The sequence below is a fragment of the Zalophus californianus genome, chromosome 4 (genome assembly GCF_009762305.2).
Source record: "Zalophus californianus isolate mZalCal1 chromosome 4, mZalCal1.pri.v2, whole genome shotgun sequence".
Classification (NCBI taxonomy): domain Eukaryota; kingdom Metazoa; phylum Chordata; class Mammalia; order Carnivora; family Otariidae; genus Zalophus; species Zalophus californianus.
Window position 1 is genome coordinate 152,682,377 of NC_045598.1, and position 20,732 is coordinate 152,703,108.

General features: G+C 42.0%; 1 protein-coding gene across 1 annotated transcript in view; it reads left to right on the top strand.

The window, feature by feature from the left end:
• LAPTM4B (lysosomal protein transmembrane 4 beta) overlaps positions 1-20,732 on the top strand; it is a 74,755-nt gene that overhangs the window by 19,321 nt on the left and 34,702 nt on the right. The window contains exon 2 of the mRNA XM_035727200.1: positions 7,703-7,814. Coding sequence (XP_035583093.1) covers positions 7,703-7,814 — 112 coding nt within the window. The remainder of the gene's footprint in view (positions 1-7,702; positions 7,815-20,732) is intronic.

Here is a 20,732-nt window from a genome sequence, read left to right on the forward strand (position 1 = left end):
CCCAGGTGCCCCTGCCATTATTAGCTTTAAAAACAATTTTTTTTCAAATATTGGAGTATAAAAATTAGCCAACCAGGGGCACCTGGCTGGCTCAGTTGGTGGACCGTGTGACTCTTGATCTTGGGGTCATGAGTTTGAGCTCCACCTTGGGCACAGAGATTACTTTAAAAAAACAATTTAAAAAAGCGAATTATCTGAAAACAGCATATCTGATTATAATCTATACTTTTTTATTTTTAACCATTTTTACTGTATCACACATATACAGAAAATGCACAAAATACAGACAACATGGTTATTACTGAACAAACAGTTATGTATCTACCACTCAGGTCTGACTCTTCTCTAAAAGGTTACCCTGGAGATGACAACATTCATCCTTGACTTTTAAAAATCTCACATTAATTGGTACTTTCATCCTCTTCCTGGGCAATGCAAGGATTTAAGATCAGTTCAGCTCTAATTATCTGCTCTTGATTTATATACTATTGTCTGTTTTGAATCTATTTCTATTTTGCACTCATAAGTCATTATTACTGTTACTGTGTTATCAATATTCACAATTGCCAATATAATTTATCATTTCTGTTGTTCTTTCTTTGCACATCTTCAGCCTTTCATCCGACATCATTTTTCTTTGCCCAAAGAATACCCTTCAATGCTTTCTTTACTGCTAAGCTTCTGGTGACAAATTCCCTCAGTTTTGTCGAAAAGTATAACTCATTAATTTTCTTCTACTTTGTCTAATGGGCTAAACTCATCCGCTGTGTTCTTGATTTGGCTACTGCAGTTTTTCATTCTAGAGCCTCTTTATTCTTTTCAAATCTGCCCTGTCCTTTTATTTATGATGCTAGTTGCCTGCCAAAATTCTTGTGTTTTTTTCTTTATCTCCTTGATTTTCATAAGCATGGCCACTTCAAAGGGCACGCTCGCTAACTTCAGTATCGAGAGTACCTATGTTTCTCTTGTCTCTTCTTTCTGCTGATTCTTGTTCTGAGAGTCTTGTCTTTTCCTATTTGCTGTATTCTGGACATTGCATTTGAAAATTTAAAAAAAATAATTCAAGGCATAGGATGATATCTTTCTCCACCAGGATTTTAATAGCTTTTTATAGGGGTCTAGCACCTAGGGAGTGGCTTAATCCAGTTTCAAGACTCAGATGATGCAAGGCTGGGTGGTGTCCTTATTAAGGCTTGTCTCCTTCTGGTTCACCTTCCTCCAGTGGTGAGGCCCCAGCAGGGTCTTAGGGCAAAGCCTGTGTCAGCTGCCCCTCACCCCCACGCAGGAGGCCCTTGACTCCCTGGCCCAGCGAGGCTGTCGGGTGCTGCTCAGGCTCTTAGCTCTCATCGGTCTTTTCCAGAATCAACAAATGCCCCCCGGGGTATTTCTGCCTTCTCTTGGACCTTGGACCAGTAATTCTTCACTGCCTCATTAGCTCTCACGCCTTCTCACAGATGTGGGTATTTTGTCCAGATTTCCTAGTTGTCCTCAGAGAGAAATTGGTTTGTATCACTTACTTGGCCATTATCAGAAGTGGCAGATCCCTTAACTGTTATTATTTTATTTTACTCTGACATTTCTCCCCTGAAATATCTACTTCCAAGATTTGACTTGAATGCCTGGCCAGATTTACTTGTTGTTGGTCATCTTTTTTCTATTAATTGTTTTTTAGAGAATCAGGTTTAATAATAATATTTTATAACATTTGATATTAAAAATATTTTTTTAAGTTTTAAATAATTGTTCCTAACTCTAAAAGTAGTTTATGCTCACGTTAGGCACTCTGGAAAATACAAAAAAAGGTACAATGGTAATTAAAAGGTACAAGCCATCTGCAAACCTAGTCCCTGCTTTATATATAAAATTGTATGTTTTAGTGTTTTTAGTTTGTGATTTACACATGTGAACATATCACACATATAAATCATAGAATTGGAATCAGAACATTTTTATACTGTAGTTTTCATTTAACATACTATGAGCATTTTCATTGTTAACACTTTTTGAAATACGATTTTTAAAACTCAGGATTCTATTATTTGGTAGCAATATTATTAAGCCATTCGCCTACTTGTGTTTCACGTTTTCATTATAGATAAGTCTACAGTCATTTTTGGATAGCATTTTCTGTGCAAATTTCTGACTGTTGTGTAATTATTATCTCAGTGGGTTTGAGTGTTATTAAGGTTCTGTTATTGAGGCTTTTAAGAAAATGAGCTGATAATTACATTTAACATTTTCAGTTGTTTTAGATCAAAGCTGCAGATATCACTGTTCACTTAGATGTGATATATGATTTAAGGGTAAAGAGCATTTTGGCTCCCTGGAGAATATACAAGGGCCTAACCATTTAAGTAATTGGACAGAAGTTGAATTTATTTACATATGGAAGTAATCGTTGTCAAGAACAAGCAAAAAATATGGGACACCACGGGAACACTTTGTAAATAGGATGGGAACAGTTTGTACACTGCCTACCAAAACAGACAAAGGAAGGCCAAGTGTAAGTGAGCATTAGCTGAACAAGATTACAAATATGTTCACTCTTTCTTTTACATTTAGATCAGCTGTGGTCATTACATAATCTGCTCCTGGCAAGTCCTAGTGTCTTCTTGGTTCTTGTTTGCGGTGACATTTCATTCTTAATCAGAACTGACGAATGGGTGGGTGATTTCCATTTTCTCTCTTTCAGAAAGTACTTCTTACCTGGGGTTCTTGGCCTTTGACTTAATCTGACCTTTTGCATCTGGTCCTGTGTAGTAGCTACGTGAGCTACCGTGGCTAGTCCTCTCCTGGCGCCTTTGCACAGACCTCGGTCCTCAGGGATCGCCCTGTCACCCTTCTGTTTTCACTGTATATATCACCCATGGCATGCCACATTCCCACCCCGCAGTAGAGGTTTTATGACACAGTATGTGTCAACACACGTTTTTCTCATGAAAGTTTCATTCTCTGATGAAAAGTGCACAGTGGAGACTAGTCTTCTGTGGTGGGTAACGCCCTTATCATCACAGCTTTGTTTTAGGGATGTCCCCTCTCTCTGGACTATTTTGTGAAGAGCCAGGGCAGCTGGAAGGGCAGCGGGCCCCAGGGCCGTGGTCTGTGGCTCGTGAGGGCCGTGGGTACGGAGGAAAGGGTGACCGTGAGCAGGGCAGGTAGGGCACAGCCGGGGCCAGGAAGCAGGGCGCACTGTGGAGCGAGAGGAACGCTGGACCGGTGGCCAGAACTCTGCCGTCAGCAGAGACGTGCCGTGTGCAGAGACTGAGCCGGAGAGAGCGCGAACGCTGGGAAGGCTGGCATCAGGCGGCCAGAGCGAAGCTGAGGGCCGGCCTGAACACCAAAGGTGCGCGGAGGACAAGAGGAGACCGTGATTCTTTGGACACCCTGGAAGTGTTTTCCAGCACAGCATGTCTAAGATCGGCCTCACGCTCGTCTCTCTGTGATCGCCCTTCTGGTAATAACAAGCTGTACCCCGTTGCCCAGCCTTGAGATCCCCGCGTCTTGTTGGCGTCCCGTTATCTCTGCGTGTAGTCACTTACTGGGGCTCGGGAGACACTACCTCCACATGGGAAGCCTTGGCGTGCCAACCATGGCTCTTCCACACTAGGACTGGGGTAGGGCCACTTAACCTCTGAAAGTCACCTGTGAGCCCCACAGTGCTGGGAATTAGAGGGAAGTGGCGAAACCCCTGGTGACCCCTCAGCGGGCCGTTGCAGTGCTCGGCAGCTCGGGGGCCCGCCTCCTGCTTGGCCTCCCCACCTCTTCCAGCTTGGTCTTCTAACTACAGCACTCTGATCGTGGCTCATCCCAGCCCAGAAACCTCCACGGCATCTTCATTAACTATTAGCATGAAGCCCCAGGCGCCTGTCCTTCTCCTGAGGGCTCTCCACCGTCTGGCTGCAGGCTGCATTTCTTTCCTTTTTTTTTTTTTTAAGATTTATTTATTTCAGAGAGAGAGAGAGAGAGAGGGAGAGAGAGTGATCATGAGTGGGGGTAGGGGCAGAGGGCGAGGGAGACAAGCAGACTCCCCCCTGAGCCGGGAGACCGACTCGGGGCTTGATCCGAGGACCCTGAGACCATGACCTGAGCCTAAATCAGGAGTCCCATGCCCGACCAGCTGAGCCACCCGGGAGCACCCCCCCAGCCTGCATTTCTGTTCTCATGCACCTATACTCGGCTTTGCGAGCTGTGTCCAGCCTCATCGAGCTACTTGCTACATTCAGTACAGGCCCCTGTCGCAGCGGCCCTACTGAGACCTGAATGTGCTCTTTCCCACACCGCTCTGGGTCCAAAACCTTGCCGTCTTTCCAGCCCCTGTTCAAGTGCTCCCGTCTCTGCTGCAGCTTCCTGGGTCCCTGGTCTCAGCCTCAGGCTTCAGTAATTCCTTCCCCTGAACTCCCATTCGTCCTTCTCTGAACTCTTGGCATGCTTACTGCTGTATGTTTTGTGTTATTTGGGCACGTGACTTATTTAACGTCGTATTCTGAGTCCTGGAGAATTCTTCCCGAGCACTTAGCACAGTGCCTTTCTGTTGTTGCAGTTAGTAAATGTTTTGTGATGAGTAAACCAGGCATGGGGATAACAACCACCTGATTACGAGTTGACAGACGCTTTCTCCACTGAATATCCTTAGCTCCCTTGGCAAACATTATTTGACCATGTATGCATGAGCTTTTTCTGGGCTCTCAGTTCTTTTCCACTGGTCCATGTGTCTGTTTTATGCCGGTGCTACACTGTTTTGGTTACTGTAAATTTGTCATAAAATCTGAAATCAGAAAAAAGAAAACAGGAAGAGTCGACAGATGCGTTGGAACTAGGACAGGGAAGCAGCGCCATCATACTGGCTCAGATCCAGCAGCCAGGTCATGTTCCCAGCCATCCACGAGAGCTTTTATATGGTTCCTGTGGAGGTGCGAAGAGGTAAGCGAGCTAAAGCGAGCTCACCTGAGTGGCCGTTATATGCCAGTCACCCTTCCTAGTTGTTTTACTTGATTTACTCGTTTGAACCCCAGGCAGATCACATTCTTCCCTTTATTCTTCGTTGGCTTCTTGTTACGCATAGAATAAAATCTAAGCTCCGCAACACTAGCCCTGTGGAGTCCCTAAATGTGTCCTGCATTTCCTTACAGGGGCGCACTGCCCTGCCTCCTCACTCCCCCCCTCGGCTAAGCTTTGTCTGAATCCCAGATCTGTGTCTTCCCTTTTCAACCTGAAAACCGACCCGTTACGATAACAGTGAATATGCTGTCTTTGTATGGCGCCTTACTTTTTCAAAAACACATTCTTAGGTTGTTTCATCTGATTTTATTTCAGCCCATAATCTTTGGGCTGTCTTTTGCGAAGACTAAAGGGAATGAAATGCCAAGAAAACCAGACAGTTTGTATAAAAGTGCGTCTTTGCCAAACATCACATGCCAGTTGTAGGATTAACTCCTACCTTCCTTTAAGCTTTAGATGTGTTCTGAAAATCTTTCTTCAAATACAGTTTGGCTAACCACACTCTCTAAAATGTACTATGAAGTTTCTTGTATCTCTGAAGAGAAACAAGAAACTAGTAGTTCTTTTTTTTTTTTTTAAAGATTTTATTTATTTATTTGACAGAGAGAGAGAGAGCCAGAGAGCACAAGCAGGGGGGAATGGCAGAGGGAGAGGGAGAGGGAGAAGCAGCCTCCCCACTGAGCAGGGAGCCCAACGCAGGGCTCGATCCCAGGACCCTGGGATCATGACCCGAGCCGAAGGCAGACGCTTAACCATCTGAGCCACTCAGGCACCTCAAGAAACTAGTAGTTCTAATAACCACTGTGGGGAGGGTGATTGGTGGATAGCAATAGGATGGAGACTGACTCTTCACTATATGCCCTTTTGTACCTTAAAAAAAATTTTAACCACATGCTTGTAGTATTTATTTTTATTAGCTCTCTATATATGTACATACATATATCCATACATGTGTATATGTACGTTCGTTTTACATACCTATAACGTATGTATGCATACTCTGTGAAATTGCTGTTCATTCTCATTATTACAACTTTTTTTCAAAAAGCAGTCAGACCCTATGAGACAATTTGGAAAAAAAGAGGAAGAAAAATAATTATTCCAAATCCTACAATAATCCTAAAACAACCACTTCGGATTGCCATTGAAAAATGAATTCTGGGGCGCCTGAGTGGCCCGGTCGGTGGAGCGTCTGACTCTTGATTTTGGCTCAGGTCATGATCTCAGGGTGCTGGGATCAAGCACCATGTTGGGCTCCCTGCTCAGCACCGAGTCTGCTCGTCCCTCTCCCTCTGCTCTTCCCCCTGCCCCATCCTGCTCTCTCTCAAATTAAATAAATAAATAAATAAATAAACGTTTTTTAAAAAAGGAAAATGAATTCTGGAGTGGATGTTTTGTCGAACAGACAACCTGATGCTCCCTTGGAACCTCTTCTGTAAATAGGTATACCAAATACGAATTTTATAGTAGGATATGCCTTTAGTTACTGCTTTAAAAGAATTTCCTCTACGTAATCTTCATGGTTATGCATTTTCTCCTCCCCATTTTGACAAGAGTAAAACTCAACACCAAAAGGAGAAAAAACACCCCAGTCTCATCGCGAGCCTCACCTAAACTCTCCCCACACCTGCCCCTCCAGCCCGACCACAGTTGGTACACATCGGTAGCATGCAGTTAGGAAGAATAAAGGAAGTAGAAATGCATGAGTAGAACAGCCAGCATTTTCCAATTGGTCGGATGTGGGGATAAGGAAGATGTTAAAGTAAAGCCCAAAGATAGTCAGGTTTCAAGTGTAAACAGGAGGCTAAGAGATTAGGTTTTGGAAATAAAAATTTGTGGATGCAGGTTGTTAGCTGCCTGATCTTCAGTAATATTCTTTACCCCCAAGCCTCAGTTTTCTCGTCTATAACGTGGGGATAATTTAGTGCCGAGTTCACTAGGTTATTGGACAGCTTAAGAGAGAGAGACTCCACGTAGAGCACTTAGCATAGTGCCTGAGTGTTTTCCACTTTTAATTATTAATGGTGATGCTATTTTTTAAAGATAGAGAACATATAAAGAGGAGCAGAGATGGGAGATGGTGAGGGAAGGTGATTTCCATTCAGATGAGCTAAGTTTGAAGTACCCGAGGGATGTGTACCCTGTGGTATTCAGAAGGCAGAGCCTTGGGCTTGGGTGGAAAGGGGCTCAACCTGTGCCACAACGGGAGGTTCGAACCTGGCTCGGCTGCTGTGGCTTTGCATTCATTCTCCCACTCTGTTCCCTAGCTGGTCTCAAGGCTCAGATTGTCTGACCCTGTGAAAATGTTTGATCACCTGGAAAGACTTGTGGTTGCTTATCAGAGTGCACTGGGCTAACTGGAGAGTTTGTTTGTTTTTCCCACCGTGGGCATCGGTGTATGTCGGTGTGGGTGTATGTCGGTGTGGGTTGCTCGTGGGTTGCTCGCTGCTCTAGGGCTTCCGCCCCGAGGCGGCGGGAGGTGGAATCTGCCTATCGGCCGCCACCAGACCCCAAGCCCCTGGCTACCTCCCAAGGGACCCACAGTGCTTCCGCCTTGGCAATGTTCGCCCGCTCCCTCAGGGGGGTGGCTTAGTGTTGAACAGGAGGGGCCTCTGTTGAAGTTAAATTTCACGTGGTCAGTTTAAGTTCCTATTATAGGGACCATATCCTGGGGGTACTTAAAGTTTTTTCTTTCTTATTGCAGATCATCAATGCTGTGGTGCTGCTGATTCTGTTGAGCGCCCTGGCTGATCCAGACCAGTACCACTTTTCAAGTTCTGAGCTGGGAGGCGACTTTGAGTTCATGGATGATGCCAGTAAGTACATCAGATAGCAGTTGTAGATCTTTGGGTATTTTTCAAGGGCAGGGAATCCTGCTACCAGGTCTTCCTGTTAAATTACAAATATTGATTCATGGGCCCATTTCAACTGATACTTCCCTTTCTTTCCATCGTTACAAATTAGATCAACAAATATTTATGTGTTGCTCGTGCTCTGCCTCTGTTCTAAATGCAGGAGTCTAAATAAGATCTCTTTTCTTTTTCACCTTACATTAACTTTCCCATTTTTTAAATTATTGCTTTGTCATAGTCTTTTTACCCTGGGCCTTTTGGCCTTTTTGAGAGGAAGCAAGGTCAAAAGGATCACGCATATCTATCTCATTGTGTCTTCTTCTTCTTCTTCTTTTTTTTTTTTTAAAGATTTTATTTATTTGAGAGAGAGAGGATGAGAGAGAAAGCACAAGGGTCAGAGGGAGAAGCAGACCCCCTGCCGAGCAGGGAGCCCGACGCGGGACTCGATCCTGGGACTCCAGGATCATGACCTGAGCCGAAGGCAGTCGCTCAACCGACTGAGCCACCCAGGCGCCCCTCACTGTGTCTTCTATTATGTTTCTGTATTTACCTTTCTTGTAGGAGATGATCATTCTCTGTTCCAGAAGCTGTTGCTCATTATTTGGTAGACTTGGGCCTTTTTCCAATAAGTAGAAACATACACAGGAATGTGGATGTGGGATAGGCCAGAAGGAGGTGAGGCACCCAGCTCTAAGATCATAGACACCTGAACATTTCATAATTACAATTGTCGGTGTCCACACTGACTGAAAGGGTCAGTGTTGTGCATAATCCCAAACAAAAGATCATGCAAATTTAATTGTCATTGGCTTTGGAGAACTGTAAATGCATTTAAAAATAAATGTTGGGGCAAATGAGTAAGGTGGGGAGACAGTGACTCAAGATGCAGTTTTAGGGATAGACCGGGACCATTCGGAAGACCGTGAGGCTTGTGGGTTCTATTGCCAGCATGAGAAAATCGCTGTTCGGTGATTTTTAGTGATTCAGCAGTTATGCACTGATGTGTGTTTTATGGAGATCCCTTCTGTTGCTGAGTGGAGGATGCATTTAGGAGACTGGTGTGTGAGCATAGAAGTCTGGAGACTAGTTTGGACGTGTTTCCCTGAGATCCAGGCTGCACTGAGGATGGGGAAGAGGGTGGGTTTTGGAGGTAGGATTGATAGACCTCGTTAGTGTGGGTGAGGAAGGAAAGGGAGGAATCAAAGATGATCCCTGCTTTCCAGCTTGAACAAAAGACCAATCTTCAGTCGGAGGAGAGTCTGGGGTCAGGAGATGAGCACGTGCCTGGGTGAGGGAGCTCGACTTTGCTTTAAGTGACTCAGCACGGTTGTTAGGAGTCTAGGCTCTGAAGAAGAAGACCTTAGTTTGAATCCTGACCATGCCATGTATTAAATATGTTAACATGGGGCTACTTAGTTACCTTTGTGTGCCTTCCATTCCCCCACTGAGAGGCAGGGCTGATTGTAGATCTGCCTTGTGGGATTATCATGGTGATTAAATCAGTTAGTACATGAAAAACGCTTAGAAGGGGTCTGGCCCATAGTAAGTGCTTGGTACATTTTGCTGTTTTACTAACCATTCTTATTTAGGTATGTTCCAGCTAAAACACGAGCTGTCTTAAAGTGGAGAGATTAAAAAGGTGGTTGGATATGTGACTCTGTAACCCAGAACCCAGATGTCTGGGCTGATGTAAATTTGAGGACATCAGCCTAGAAATGGTATTTATGTTAAGAACATAGTGAAGGGAAAAGGAAAGGGCTCCTAGATTGAGCCCTATAGGTGCCCCAACAGTAGAGGTCAGAACAGGAGCCTGAGAGCAACTGGTAGTGAAGTAAACAGAAAATCAGGAGATGCTTGCTTGCTTTTTTTTTTTTTTTTTTTTTTTTTTTAAGGTTCCTCACAAGTATTCCTCTAGAATACTAGAGGAGGTAGAATAACTTTATTTTTTTTTTTAAAGATTTTATTTATTTACTTGACAGAGAGATAGAGAGCACAAATAGGCAGAGTGGCAGGCACAGGGAGAGGGAGAAGCAGGTTCTCGATCCCAGGACCCCGGGACCACGACCCGAGCCTAAGGCAGCCGCTTAACCGACTGAGCCACCCAGGCGCCCCCTTTTTTTTTTTATTAAAGATTTATTTATCAATTTTAGAGAAAGAGCATGGGTGGGGGGAGGGGCAGAGGGAGATGAACAAGCAGACTCTACGCTGAGCATGGAGCCTGACTCAGGGCTCAGTATCATGGCCCTGAGATCATGACCTGAGCCAAAACCAAGAATTGGATGCCCGACCTACTGAGCCACCCAGGCGCCCCCAGGAGACGCTTTCTATCTGTCGCCTTCCACCACCATAGCTTTGTAATACGTACTAAGCAGTCAGGACATTATATTCTCCTGGGGTGTGGGACCTTGTCAGACTGAGACGGGACTTCTGCTATAACATCGTTCCTTCTCTCGATTTTGAATAACCCTGTTACTCTTATGGATTCTTCCAGAAAGGATAATGAGTTCCATTAATATTCAGTTAATATCTCTGCCTTCCTTCCCCTGAGCTAAAAGACTATGTAAGCTATAGATACAGTGTTTGATTGATATTTAAAAACAAATTATCTTTCACTGGTTCCAGTAGCGGGATTCCATTTCTAAGGTAACTGAGGTCAGAAAAAGAAGTTTTATTAAATAATACAGCTATAGTTCTCTCTGAATCGAATAGTAACACTATATGCCTTGATCTAATTGCCAGATATTAAGCTGGGTAATGAGTCTCTGACAGTGTAGGCTTAATTTAGCTGACTTCAAAGTCTTGCTGGTACTTAAGAGTTTAAAATAGTAATTGTTCTCTAATGTCCTGGATATTAATTCCAGTGCATTTGAGGTTTCTCTCATATCTCATGTATTTGAAAGAAATGAATGAAGAGTTTGTAATTATGGTTAGGACTGTCTATCAGTCATTTAAATCACATATTATAAAAAGGTACAGAGGAGTGGATAGTCACTTGAGTGAGTCTTTTTTTAACTTCTTTTCGCTTACATTTCCTTTTCACATGCTTTGATCTCCTTTTTTAAAAAAGATTTTATTTATTTATTTGAGAGAGAGAGAGAGAGCATGAGCAGGGGGAGAGAGGCAGAGGGAGAGGGAGAAGCAGACTCCCAGCTGAGACTCCCCAGGATCACGACCTGAGCCGAAGGCAGATGCTTAACTGACTGAGCCACCCAGGTGCCCCCCCCCACTTTTTGTGGGGCTTGAACTCCTGACCCTGAAATCAAGACCTGAGCTGAGATCAAGAGTCAGATGGTTAACCCACTAAGCCACCCAGGTGCCCCTGACCTCCTTTTTTTAAAACAAATTTGTAGGTCAAAGTTCATTGTGTTTGACAAGCCTTTCTGTATCTAATTCACATGTGGATAGAATTAAATAATATTTGAAATGGGTACAATCAGTTGCTTTAAATAGCAATTTTAAGTTGATACCTTTTTGGAATGGTGGTGGCCATCTGCAGATTTTATCCAGAAGGACAGAGCAGGAATGTGTTTCACTTTTCCATATGGTATTTTCCTAAAATGATCTGGTAGAAGAAGATGTATTATTTACATTAAAATGAGGCATATGGAAGAATCCACTGGGATAAAGAAAGAAAATATGAGGATTTCTCTTTAAAAAAATCCAGCCCTTTAACGTTTGTATTTTTATATATATTTTATATGATGGAAAAATATTAATAATTTATACAAAAATATATATTTTTATGTTACACTCTCCCCCCCAAATTGACTATACTAGGAAGGAATGAGGAATTGTCATAGATTGGCAGAAACTAAAGAAACACAACTAAATATAGTATGAGATCCTGGATTGGATTCTGGAACAGAAAAAGGGCAATAAGGGGGAGACAAGTGAAATTCACATGAGTTTTGTCATTTAATTAATAGTATTATATAAGTGTTAATTTCCTGATTTTGATGATAAATGGTTACTATTGGGGGAAGCAAGATGAAGGGTATGCTTGAACTCTCTACTGTTCTAACTTTCCTATATGTCTAAAATTATTTCAGAATAAAAAGTTAATGAAAAAAATAGTTCAGTGTATTGACTAAGAGGACCAAAGGATAATGATTGTGAAGCATGTGTGTGTGGCGTATTGTATTATACACTCGTAACTTACTTTGAGTAGAAGTAGACTTTGTGACATTTTACCTGTGAAATTTTAATGGATTGGCAAAGAATTGACAGGAGGTGTCAGTGCTGTGCATGGTGCCAAACAGGTCATTCGAATTAATTTCTGATTAATTTTGCAGCAGATGTGTCTTTCCAGTCAAACTTAGTTTTATCTATCAAGTAGACACACTTAGCCTAAGGAAGGAAATGTACATGAAAATCATCAAGAATGGATGGTTACCATATATGGCCACCTAATTTAGGATAAAGACACCACTACATTTATGGGAGAAAGGGTGATCTTTTCAGTAAATGGTTCTGGATGAAATCAATGAGAGGAAAACACATGCTTCACAAAAGAAGATACCCATATGACCAATAAGCATATGAAAATATTCTCCACGGTATTAGTTGTAAAGAAAATGCAAATTACAAGCATAGTAGCGAATCACTGCACCGCTCCAAAATGGCCAACATTGACCGAACTGATAATAGCGCCTGCTGATAAGGCTGTGGAATGACTGGAACTCCCAGACTGCACTGGGAGTATAAATCGTACAACCACTTTGGGAAAACTAAAGCTAGGTATACATCTGCCCTATGACTCTGCAGTTCCACTTCTAGATATGGACCTTGCAGAAATGAGTGTTTGTGTCTGTCATAAGCCAGGTATAAAAATGGTCAAAGTAGCTTTATTCATAATAGCCAAAAATTGGAAACAGTCCATATTTCCACCAGTGGTAGAATGGACAGAAATGGAGTGGTCAGAGATGAAACAGTACAAGCAAAAGGGTGATAGTGATTCAAATGTACTTTTTCTCTATGTTTGAAAGTTTTGATAAAAGAAAAAAATTTAACAATGGGGAGCCTGGGTGGCTCAGTTGGTTGAGCGTCTGACTCTTGGTTTTGGCTCAGGTCATGATCTCGGGGTCGTGAGATTGAGCCTTGAGTCGGGCTCCCCACTGGGCGTGCAGCCTGCTTGGGATTCTCTCTCTCCCTCTGTCCCTACCCCCCACCGCCCACCCCACGTGCGCTCTCTCTCTCTCTCTCTCTCTCTCTCTCAAATTAATTAATTAAAATCTAAGAAATAGAAAAAAAATAATGATCAGTTAGAGCTTGCCATATGGCTCTTGGCAGCATAGAGTAGAGCTCTCCATGCTCTGTCATTTGGAAAGGGCCCCAGGTTGCCTGCCTGCTGTCTATTCACATACCCCCACGCAAGCCTGGCAGTCAGTCTGCACAGCTTGTCCACTGTGCATGAATATCCCCGCAGTCTTGAGGAAATAGACATACATCTGCAGCAGCAGGGAAGTGGAGCCAAAGGAACCCTCCTGGCCCTTTATTTTCATCCATTCACCCTCCCATCCTCCCATCTCTGTATTTATTTTTTAAATCACATGGCTCAAAAGGTTGCATATTCTACACATTAACGACATCTTATTTTTTTAAAAAAATAATTTAGTGAACGTTGTCAAAGAGATTTTTTTTTTTTTTTTACAAAGATGTAGATGTAAGAAGACCACTAGGGATAATGAAGTGACATGGATAATCAAGGCCAGCAATTACTATCCCTAGACCTGAAGGAGGGGTGGGAGGCTCAGTTACTGGAGCTGGGGATGAGAGACTCATACAGGGTTAACCTCTTCATTAGGACCAGTGACCTCTGGTCTAGGGCCACAGCCAACCCAAGGCAACCTCTCCTTCCCTCTGATCTCATGTCTGGACTCCTCATTGGTTGGACTCCAGAGGGCAAGGGAGCCTGTTGATAGCCCATTCAGGTCTGCCTCCTGGGCCAGAGAACTGGATGGTGAAAGGCAAATGGAAGACCTCTCATAAAATCATTCATCTGCTTGCCTGGGTGTTCCACTTAACCAGACTATTTTGCTTGGTGTGCGTTTCCCCACTTTGCCTATAGGAATAAAGAACTTTGCTGAATGTGTTTTTAAAAAATTAGGTACATTGGGGCGCCTGGGTGGCTCAGTCAGTTAAGCAGCTGCCTTCGGCTCAGGTCATGATCCCAGGGTACTGGGATTGAGCCCTACTTTGGGCTCCCTGCTCAGTGGGGAGCCTGCTTCTCCCTCTGCCTCTGCCGGCAGCTCCCCCTGCTTGTGCTCTCTCTCTCTCTCTCTCTCTCTCTGTCAAATAAATAAATAAAATCTTTAAAAAATATAAAATAAAATTAGATACATTCAACCTGCATATTCCTTTTCTAAAAAAAGATTATTTGAGAGAGAGCAGGGGAGGGGCAGATGAAGAGAAAGAATCCTGAAGCAGACTCCCTCCTGAGCTCGTGGAGCTGGTGCCATGCCCTGCTGGTGCTGGTGCTGGGCTTGATCTCACAACCCTGAGATCATGAGAGCTGAAACCAAGAGGAGTCCGGCGCTTAACCGCTTAACCGACTGAGCCACCCCAGGTGCTCCCCCTGCAGATTCCTTTGATTCCTTTGAGGTTCCAAGTTGGTGAGGGAGTGAGCAGGAACTAAATAAAGTAGCTCAAGCATCCAGTGCTGTTCCTTGTGTGTTCTTTTCCCACCTGCAGCTTCTCTGATGATGAAGTTTGTTGTTGTTGCTGTTGTTTGCATTTTAATGTGTTTAAAATCAGGATGTAATCTACCGCTTAGCATGGATTTAGTGTGAGGATCTTGTTCTTTCTCTGAAAAACAATTCTGAAAAAATTCAAACCTTTCAGAAAGGTTTCATGTACAATGAATATCTGCCTTACTTTTTTCACTAGTAATAATTTGGAGTTTTTCATTTTTTACCAAATTATCTCTATTAATAGTGAATAGGTATAAAACAGTATTTTTTTAATTTATTCATTTGAGAGAGAGAGCACGAGCAGGGGGGAGGGTCAGAGGGAGAGGGAGAAGCAGGCTCGATCCCAGGACCCTGTGATCATGACCTGAGCCTAAGGCAGACGCTTAACCGACTGAGCCACCCAGGTGCCCTGATATAAAACAGTATTTACAGAATACCAAATAATGGTACAGTACAAGTACTTGTGTACCCACTACTCATTTTAAGAAGTTGAATTTTACCTTACTTGCGAAAGAGTGCTATGTGTCCCTTCCTGATTGCGTATTCTTTCCTCTGATCTGAGAGATAACCATTTGCTGAACTGTTGACCATCCCTTTGCTGTTCTTTATAGACGTACACATACATTTGTATCACTAACTGATCTGTTTAATTTTCATGCTGAACTTTCTTATAGAGTAGATTCACATAGTATGCCTCCTTCTGAGACTTGCTTTTTCAGTTTTATTGTGTTGATGAGAAAGTTACTCAGACACTTGTTAAAGATGGTAAGGAAAACTTTACTCAAGCGGGGTTTTGCAATAGGGGAAAGAGGTCAAGCTCAACTCCCTCTCCAGCAAGGACTAATGGAGTGGTACAGCCACGGAGCAAGTGGGGGTTAGTAGATAGAAAATTAGAGGAAACATCAAGGCTGAGGAGGTTTTTACTTGACAGCTCAACAGGATTCTTGCAGAAGGCAAACCAGACTGGCAAGTTATAGAGGCTGGGGGATGACGAATTTGATCAGATATCAGGATGATCAGTTATCAAGGAGAGGGGTTTTCGTGAGCTGACTCAGCAGGATTATTGCTGAAACTAGACTAGATGAGCCATGCACAGGGCCCAAGGTGTTTGGTTGGAGGAGAGAGTTGTCTTTGTGTGTCTCCATCTATCTGGGGAGACCTTTCTGCTTCCAGCACCCAGCTGCAAGGGAGTCTGGAAAATTCAGATTTTTAGCTTTTTGGCCTCTGCAGAATAGGCAGACACACTAGAAGGGTGGGAATAAAGGCTCAGTACCAATTCCCCACTGCAAACATGCTGTAGTGTGTGGTGAGCCTGTCCTGGTCCTTTTTCAGAAATCTTCTAACTATTCTTGCTTATTTGTTTTTTCTTCTATGCTTTAGCATCAACTTGTCCAGTTCTTAGGCAGTCCTGTTGCGTATTTGTTAATTACAAATGTTAAACTCATTGATTAACCTAGGGAGAAGTGATACCTTACATGTGGTATTTTGTCTAGTTATGTCTAGTTATACCTTTTAAAAAATGGCATTATTGAGGTATAATTTATATATCACAAACTTACCCATTTAAAAATGTACAAGTCAATGAGTTTTAGTGAATTTACAGAGATATGTAACATTTTTAAAATATCTGATTACAGGGGCACCTGTGTGGCTCAGATGATTAAGCGTCTGACTCTTGATTTTAGCTCAGGTCATGGATCTCACGGTCGTGAGATTCAGCCCTGTGTTGGGCTCCACACTGGACGTGGGGCCTGCTTAAGATTTTCTCTCTCCCTCTCCCTTTGCCCCACCCCTTCCCCTGCTTGCATGCTCTCTAAAAACATAAGTAAGTAAATTAAAAAATAAAATAAAATGTCTGACATTGGGGAGGGTATGTGCTACGGCAAGCGCTGTGAATTGTGCAAGACTGTTGAATCACAGACCTCTACCTCTGAAACAAATAATACATTATACGTTAAAAAAAAAAAGAAGAAGAAAGCAGGAGGGGAAGAATGAAGAGGGGGACATCGGAGGGGGAGATGAACCATGAGAGACGATGGACTCTGAAAAACAAACTGAGGGTTCTAGAGGGGAGGGGGGTGGGGGATGGGTTAGCCTGGTGATGGGTATTAAAGAGGGCACGTTCTGCGTGGAGCACTGGGTGTTATACGCAAAAATGAATCATGGAACACTACATGAAAAACTAATGATGTATGGCGATTAACATAACATAATAATAAAAAAAATAAAATAAAATGTCTGATTACAACTATAACTCTCCGGTTAATACAGCTCTTCTTCAGTGTCCATCAGTAATGTTTCCAAAATTTTTCCTATATATATAGATCGTACTTTTTTTTATTAGTTTTTTTTTTTATTTTAATTCCAATACTTAACATACAGTGTTATATTAGCTTCAGGGGTACAATACAGTGTTTCAACACCTCCATACAACACCCAGTGCTCATTACAAGTGTCCTCCTTAACCCCCATCACTTATTTAACCCATCCCCTCACCCTCTTCCCCTCTGTGAACCATCAGTTTGTTCTCTATAGTTAAGGGTCTGTTTCTTGGTTTGTCTCTCTCTCTTTGTTTTCCTTTGCTCATTTGTTTCGTTTCCTAACTTCCACATATGAGTGAAATCATATGGTATTTGTCTTTCTGTAACTGACTGACTTCGCTTAGCATTATACTTTCTGGCTCTATCCATGATATTGCAAACGGCAAGATACTATTCTTTTTTCATTGAATAATAGTCCATTGTATATATACACCACATCTTTTTTAGCCATTCATCAGTTGATGGACACTTGGGCTGCTTCCATAATTTAGCTATTGTAGGTAATGCTGTAGTAAACGTAGGGGTGCGTATATCCCTTTGAATTTATTTTTGTACTTTTGGGGTAAATACCCAGTAGTGCCATTACTAGATCATAGGGTAGCTCTGTTTTTAACTTTTTGAAGAACCCCCATACTGTTTTCCACAGTGGCTGCACCAGTTTGCATTCCCACCAACAGTGCATGAGGGTTCCTTTTTCACCACATCCTCACCAACACTTGTTGGTCCTTATGTTGTTGATTTTAGCCATTCTGACAGGTGTGAGGTGATATCTCATTGTGGTTTTGATTTGCCTTTCCCTGATGATGAGTGATGTTGAGCATCTTTTTGTGTGTCTGTTGGCCATCTGGATGTCTTCTTTGGAGAAATATCTGTTCATGTCTGCTGCCCATTTTTTAATTGGATTATTTGTTTTCCGGATGTTTAGTTTGATAAGTTCCTTATATAATTTAGATACTAATTCTTTATCAGATATGTGATTTGCAAATATCTTCTCCCATTCCATATGCTGCCTTTTAGTTTTGTTGTTGTTTCCTTCCCTGTTCAGAAGCTTTTTTATTTTCATGTAGTCCCAGTAGTTTATTTTTCCTTTTGTTTCCCTTGCCGCAGAAGATACATCTAGAAAAATGTTGCTATAGCCGATGAAAGAGAAATAACTGCCTGTGCTCTCTCTTCAAGGATTTTTATGGTTTTAGGTCTCACATTTAGCTCCTGATCCATTTTGAGTTTATTTTTGTGTATGATGTGAGAAAGTGGTCCAGTTTCATTCTTTTGCGTGTAGCTGTCCGGTTTGTGTAGCTGTCCGGTTTTCCCAACAACATTTGTTGAAGGGACTGTCTCCTTCCCATTGGATATTCTTTTCTGCTTTGTTGAACATTAATTGATCATATGATTGTGGGTTTATTTCTAGGTTTTCTATTCTGTTGATCTATGTGTCTGTGGTTGTCTATGTGTCTGTGGTTGTCTTTTGATTACTACAGCTATGTAGTATAATTTGAGGTCTGGAATTGTGATGCCTCCAGCTTTTTCTTTTTCAGGATTGCTTTGGCCACTTGGGTTTTTTTATGGTTCCATACAAATTTTAGGATTGGTTTTTCTAGGCCTGTGAAAAATTTTGTAGTTTAATAGGGATTGCATTAAATCTATAGATCATTCATGTTTTTCATTAAATTTCTTTTAAAAAATTTATTTTTATTTTTTTTAAGATTTTATTTATTTGACAGAGAGAAACACAGCAAGAGAGGGAACACAAGCAGGGGGAGTGGGAGAGGGAGAAGCAGGCTTCCCACCGAGCAGGGAGCCTGATGTGGGGCTCAGTCCCAGGACCATGGGATCATGACCTGAGCTGAAGGCAGATGCTTAATGACTGAGTCACCCAGGCACCCCAAAAATAAATTTCTTTTATTTCCTGCTCCTGTGGTCTAGACATATACCTATCTTGGTTCTCTAGTGAACATAATCACACCAAAACAATGTAAATGCTGTTTGTTGGTTTTTCTTTTTCTTTTTCTTTTTTAAGATTTTATTTTTAAGTAAACTCTACACCCAATGTGGGGCTCTATCTCACAACCCCGAGATCAAGAGTCACATGCTCCACTGACTGAGCCAGCCAGGATCCCCACTTGTTCTATTTTTATATAGAGATTTAATTATGTCAGTATACATCTCAGTGTAAGTATATAGCTAGCAAGAGCTAATTTCCTTATGTTAGAGAATAAAGGGTTAAGAGAGATTCTCTGAACTTGACAGTTTAAGTAAATTATTGAATTAACTAATCCTTCCTAACCTTTTATAGCTTATTTTAAATCTTAGGGCCTGACAACATGGGTACACCTTGCAAACATTATGCCCAGTGAGAGAAACCAGACACAAAGGCCACATATTATATGATTCCATTTATATGAAATGTACGGAATGGGCAGATCTACAGAGATAGAAGCTAGATGAGTAGCTGCCAGGGGCTGGAGGAAGGGGGAATGGGGAGTGACTGCTAAGGGTATGGGGGATCTTTTTGGGGGGAGTGAAAATATTTTGGAATTAGTGGTGATGGGCTATGCAACTTTGTGATTATACCCAAAACTCAGTGAATTGTACACGGTTTTCAAGAGTAAATTTTATGGTATGTGAATTATATCTCAATAAAAAAAAAATGAGGAAGAAAACAACCCAGCCTGAATAACCGTGTCCTCCAATATATTCTGTATTCCCCTTTTCTGAAAATAACCCTGCCCCCTCTGACCTCCCTTAGCTTTTTATCAGTTATCTCCTCTTGAAGTCTCCCTCTCTTCCCAAGTAGACACTCAGCATCAGAACAGAAATTATGTCCTGATTATGTCCTCACGGTGTTTATTCCGTATTACATGTCTATTTAGTATTCAGGAGATAAATTTTGAGTTTAAGAATAAAGTTGTAAATTAGCCAGGTTACTAAAAAACTCTTCTGTCTGAATCTACTTCAATAAAAAGTTGGCCACACACATACAAGTTCTGTCTGAATCTACTTCGATAAACAATTGCCACACACATACAAAAAGTATATTAGAACCTTCCTTCTGTTTTAATGGAATAAAACCTAGTGCCTTATTGCTTATTCCTCCCCGAGCTTTCAACCTCAGATGGGACTCCATAGGAGGGACTGGAACCTGTGTTTTCTGTTTGACCCTGTGGGCATTTAGAGCTTTGTATTTTGCTTTCAGTAGCTCATAGTGTTGCTGCAAATCCATCTGAAAATAGTTCTCCTCTAGACTTAATGTTGAGAATATACCCCAAATAGTATTTGTTTTCATAAACTGCAGTGCCAGGAATGTGACCAAAAATGAGAGAAACTTGAGACATAACATGACTTATGACTAAGGAAGTAAGATGGGAACATGAATCAAGTAGTTATCTAGCTAGCTCCAAGTTTTATGGAAAGGAATCAAATCCAAGAACTATAAGTAAAAGTGGAATTAGAAATAAGAGTATTTAAACAAAGGCGTTTCATGACATCAAGGCCAAGAGACAACAATGCAAGAAATTATTTGAATCATTATAAGGGAAAACACACATATACACACACCCCAACATACATCTTTTTGTATCAAAGACCAGCATAATAATGTTGAAAGAGAAATAAATTGGGAAAATGATTTGCAACATTTATGATAGACAAAAAGGTAATATTTTTTTTTTAAAGATTTTATTTATTTATTTGAGAGAGATAGAATGAGAGTTAGAGAGCACAAGAGGGAAGAGGGTCAGAGGGAGAAGCAGACTCCCCGCCGAGCAGGGAGCCCGATGCGGGACTCGATCCCGGGACTCCAGGATCATGACCTGAGCCGAAGGCAGTTGCTTAACCAACTGAGCCACCCAGGTGCCCAAGGTAATATTCTTAAT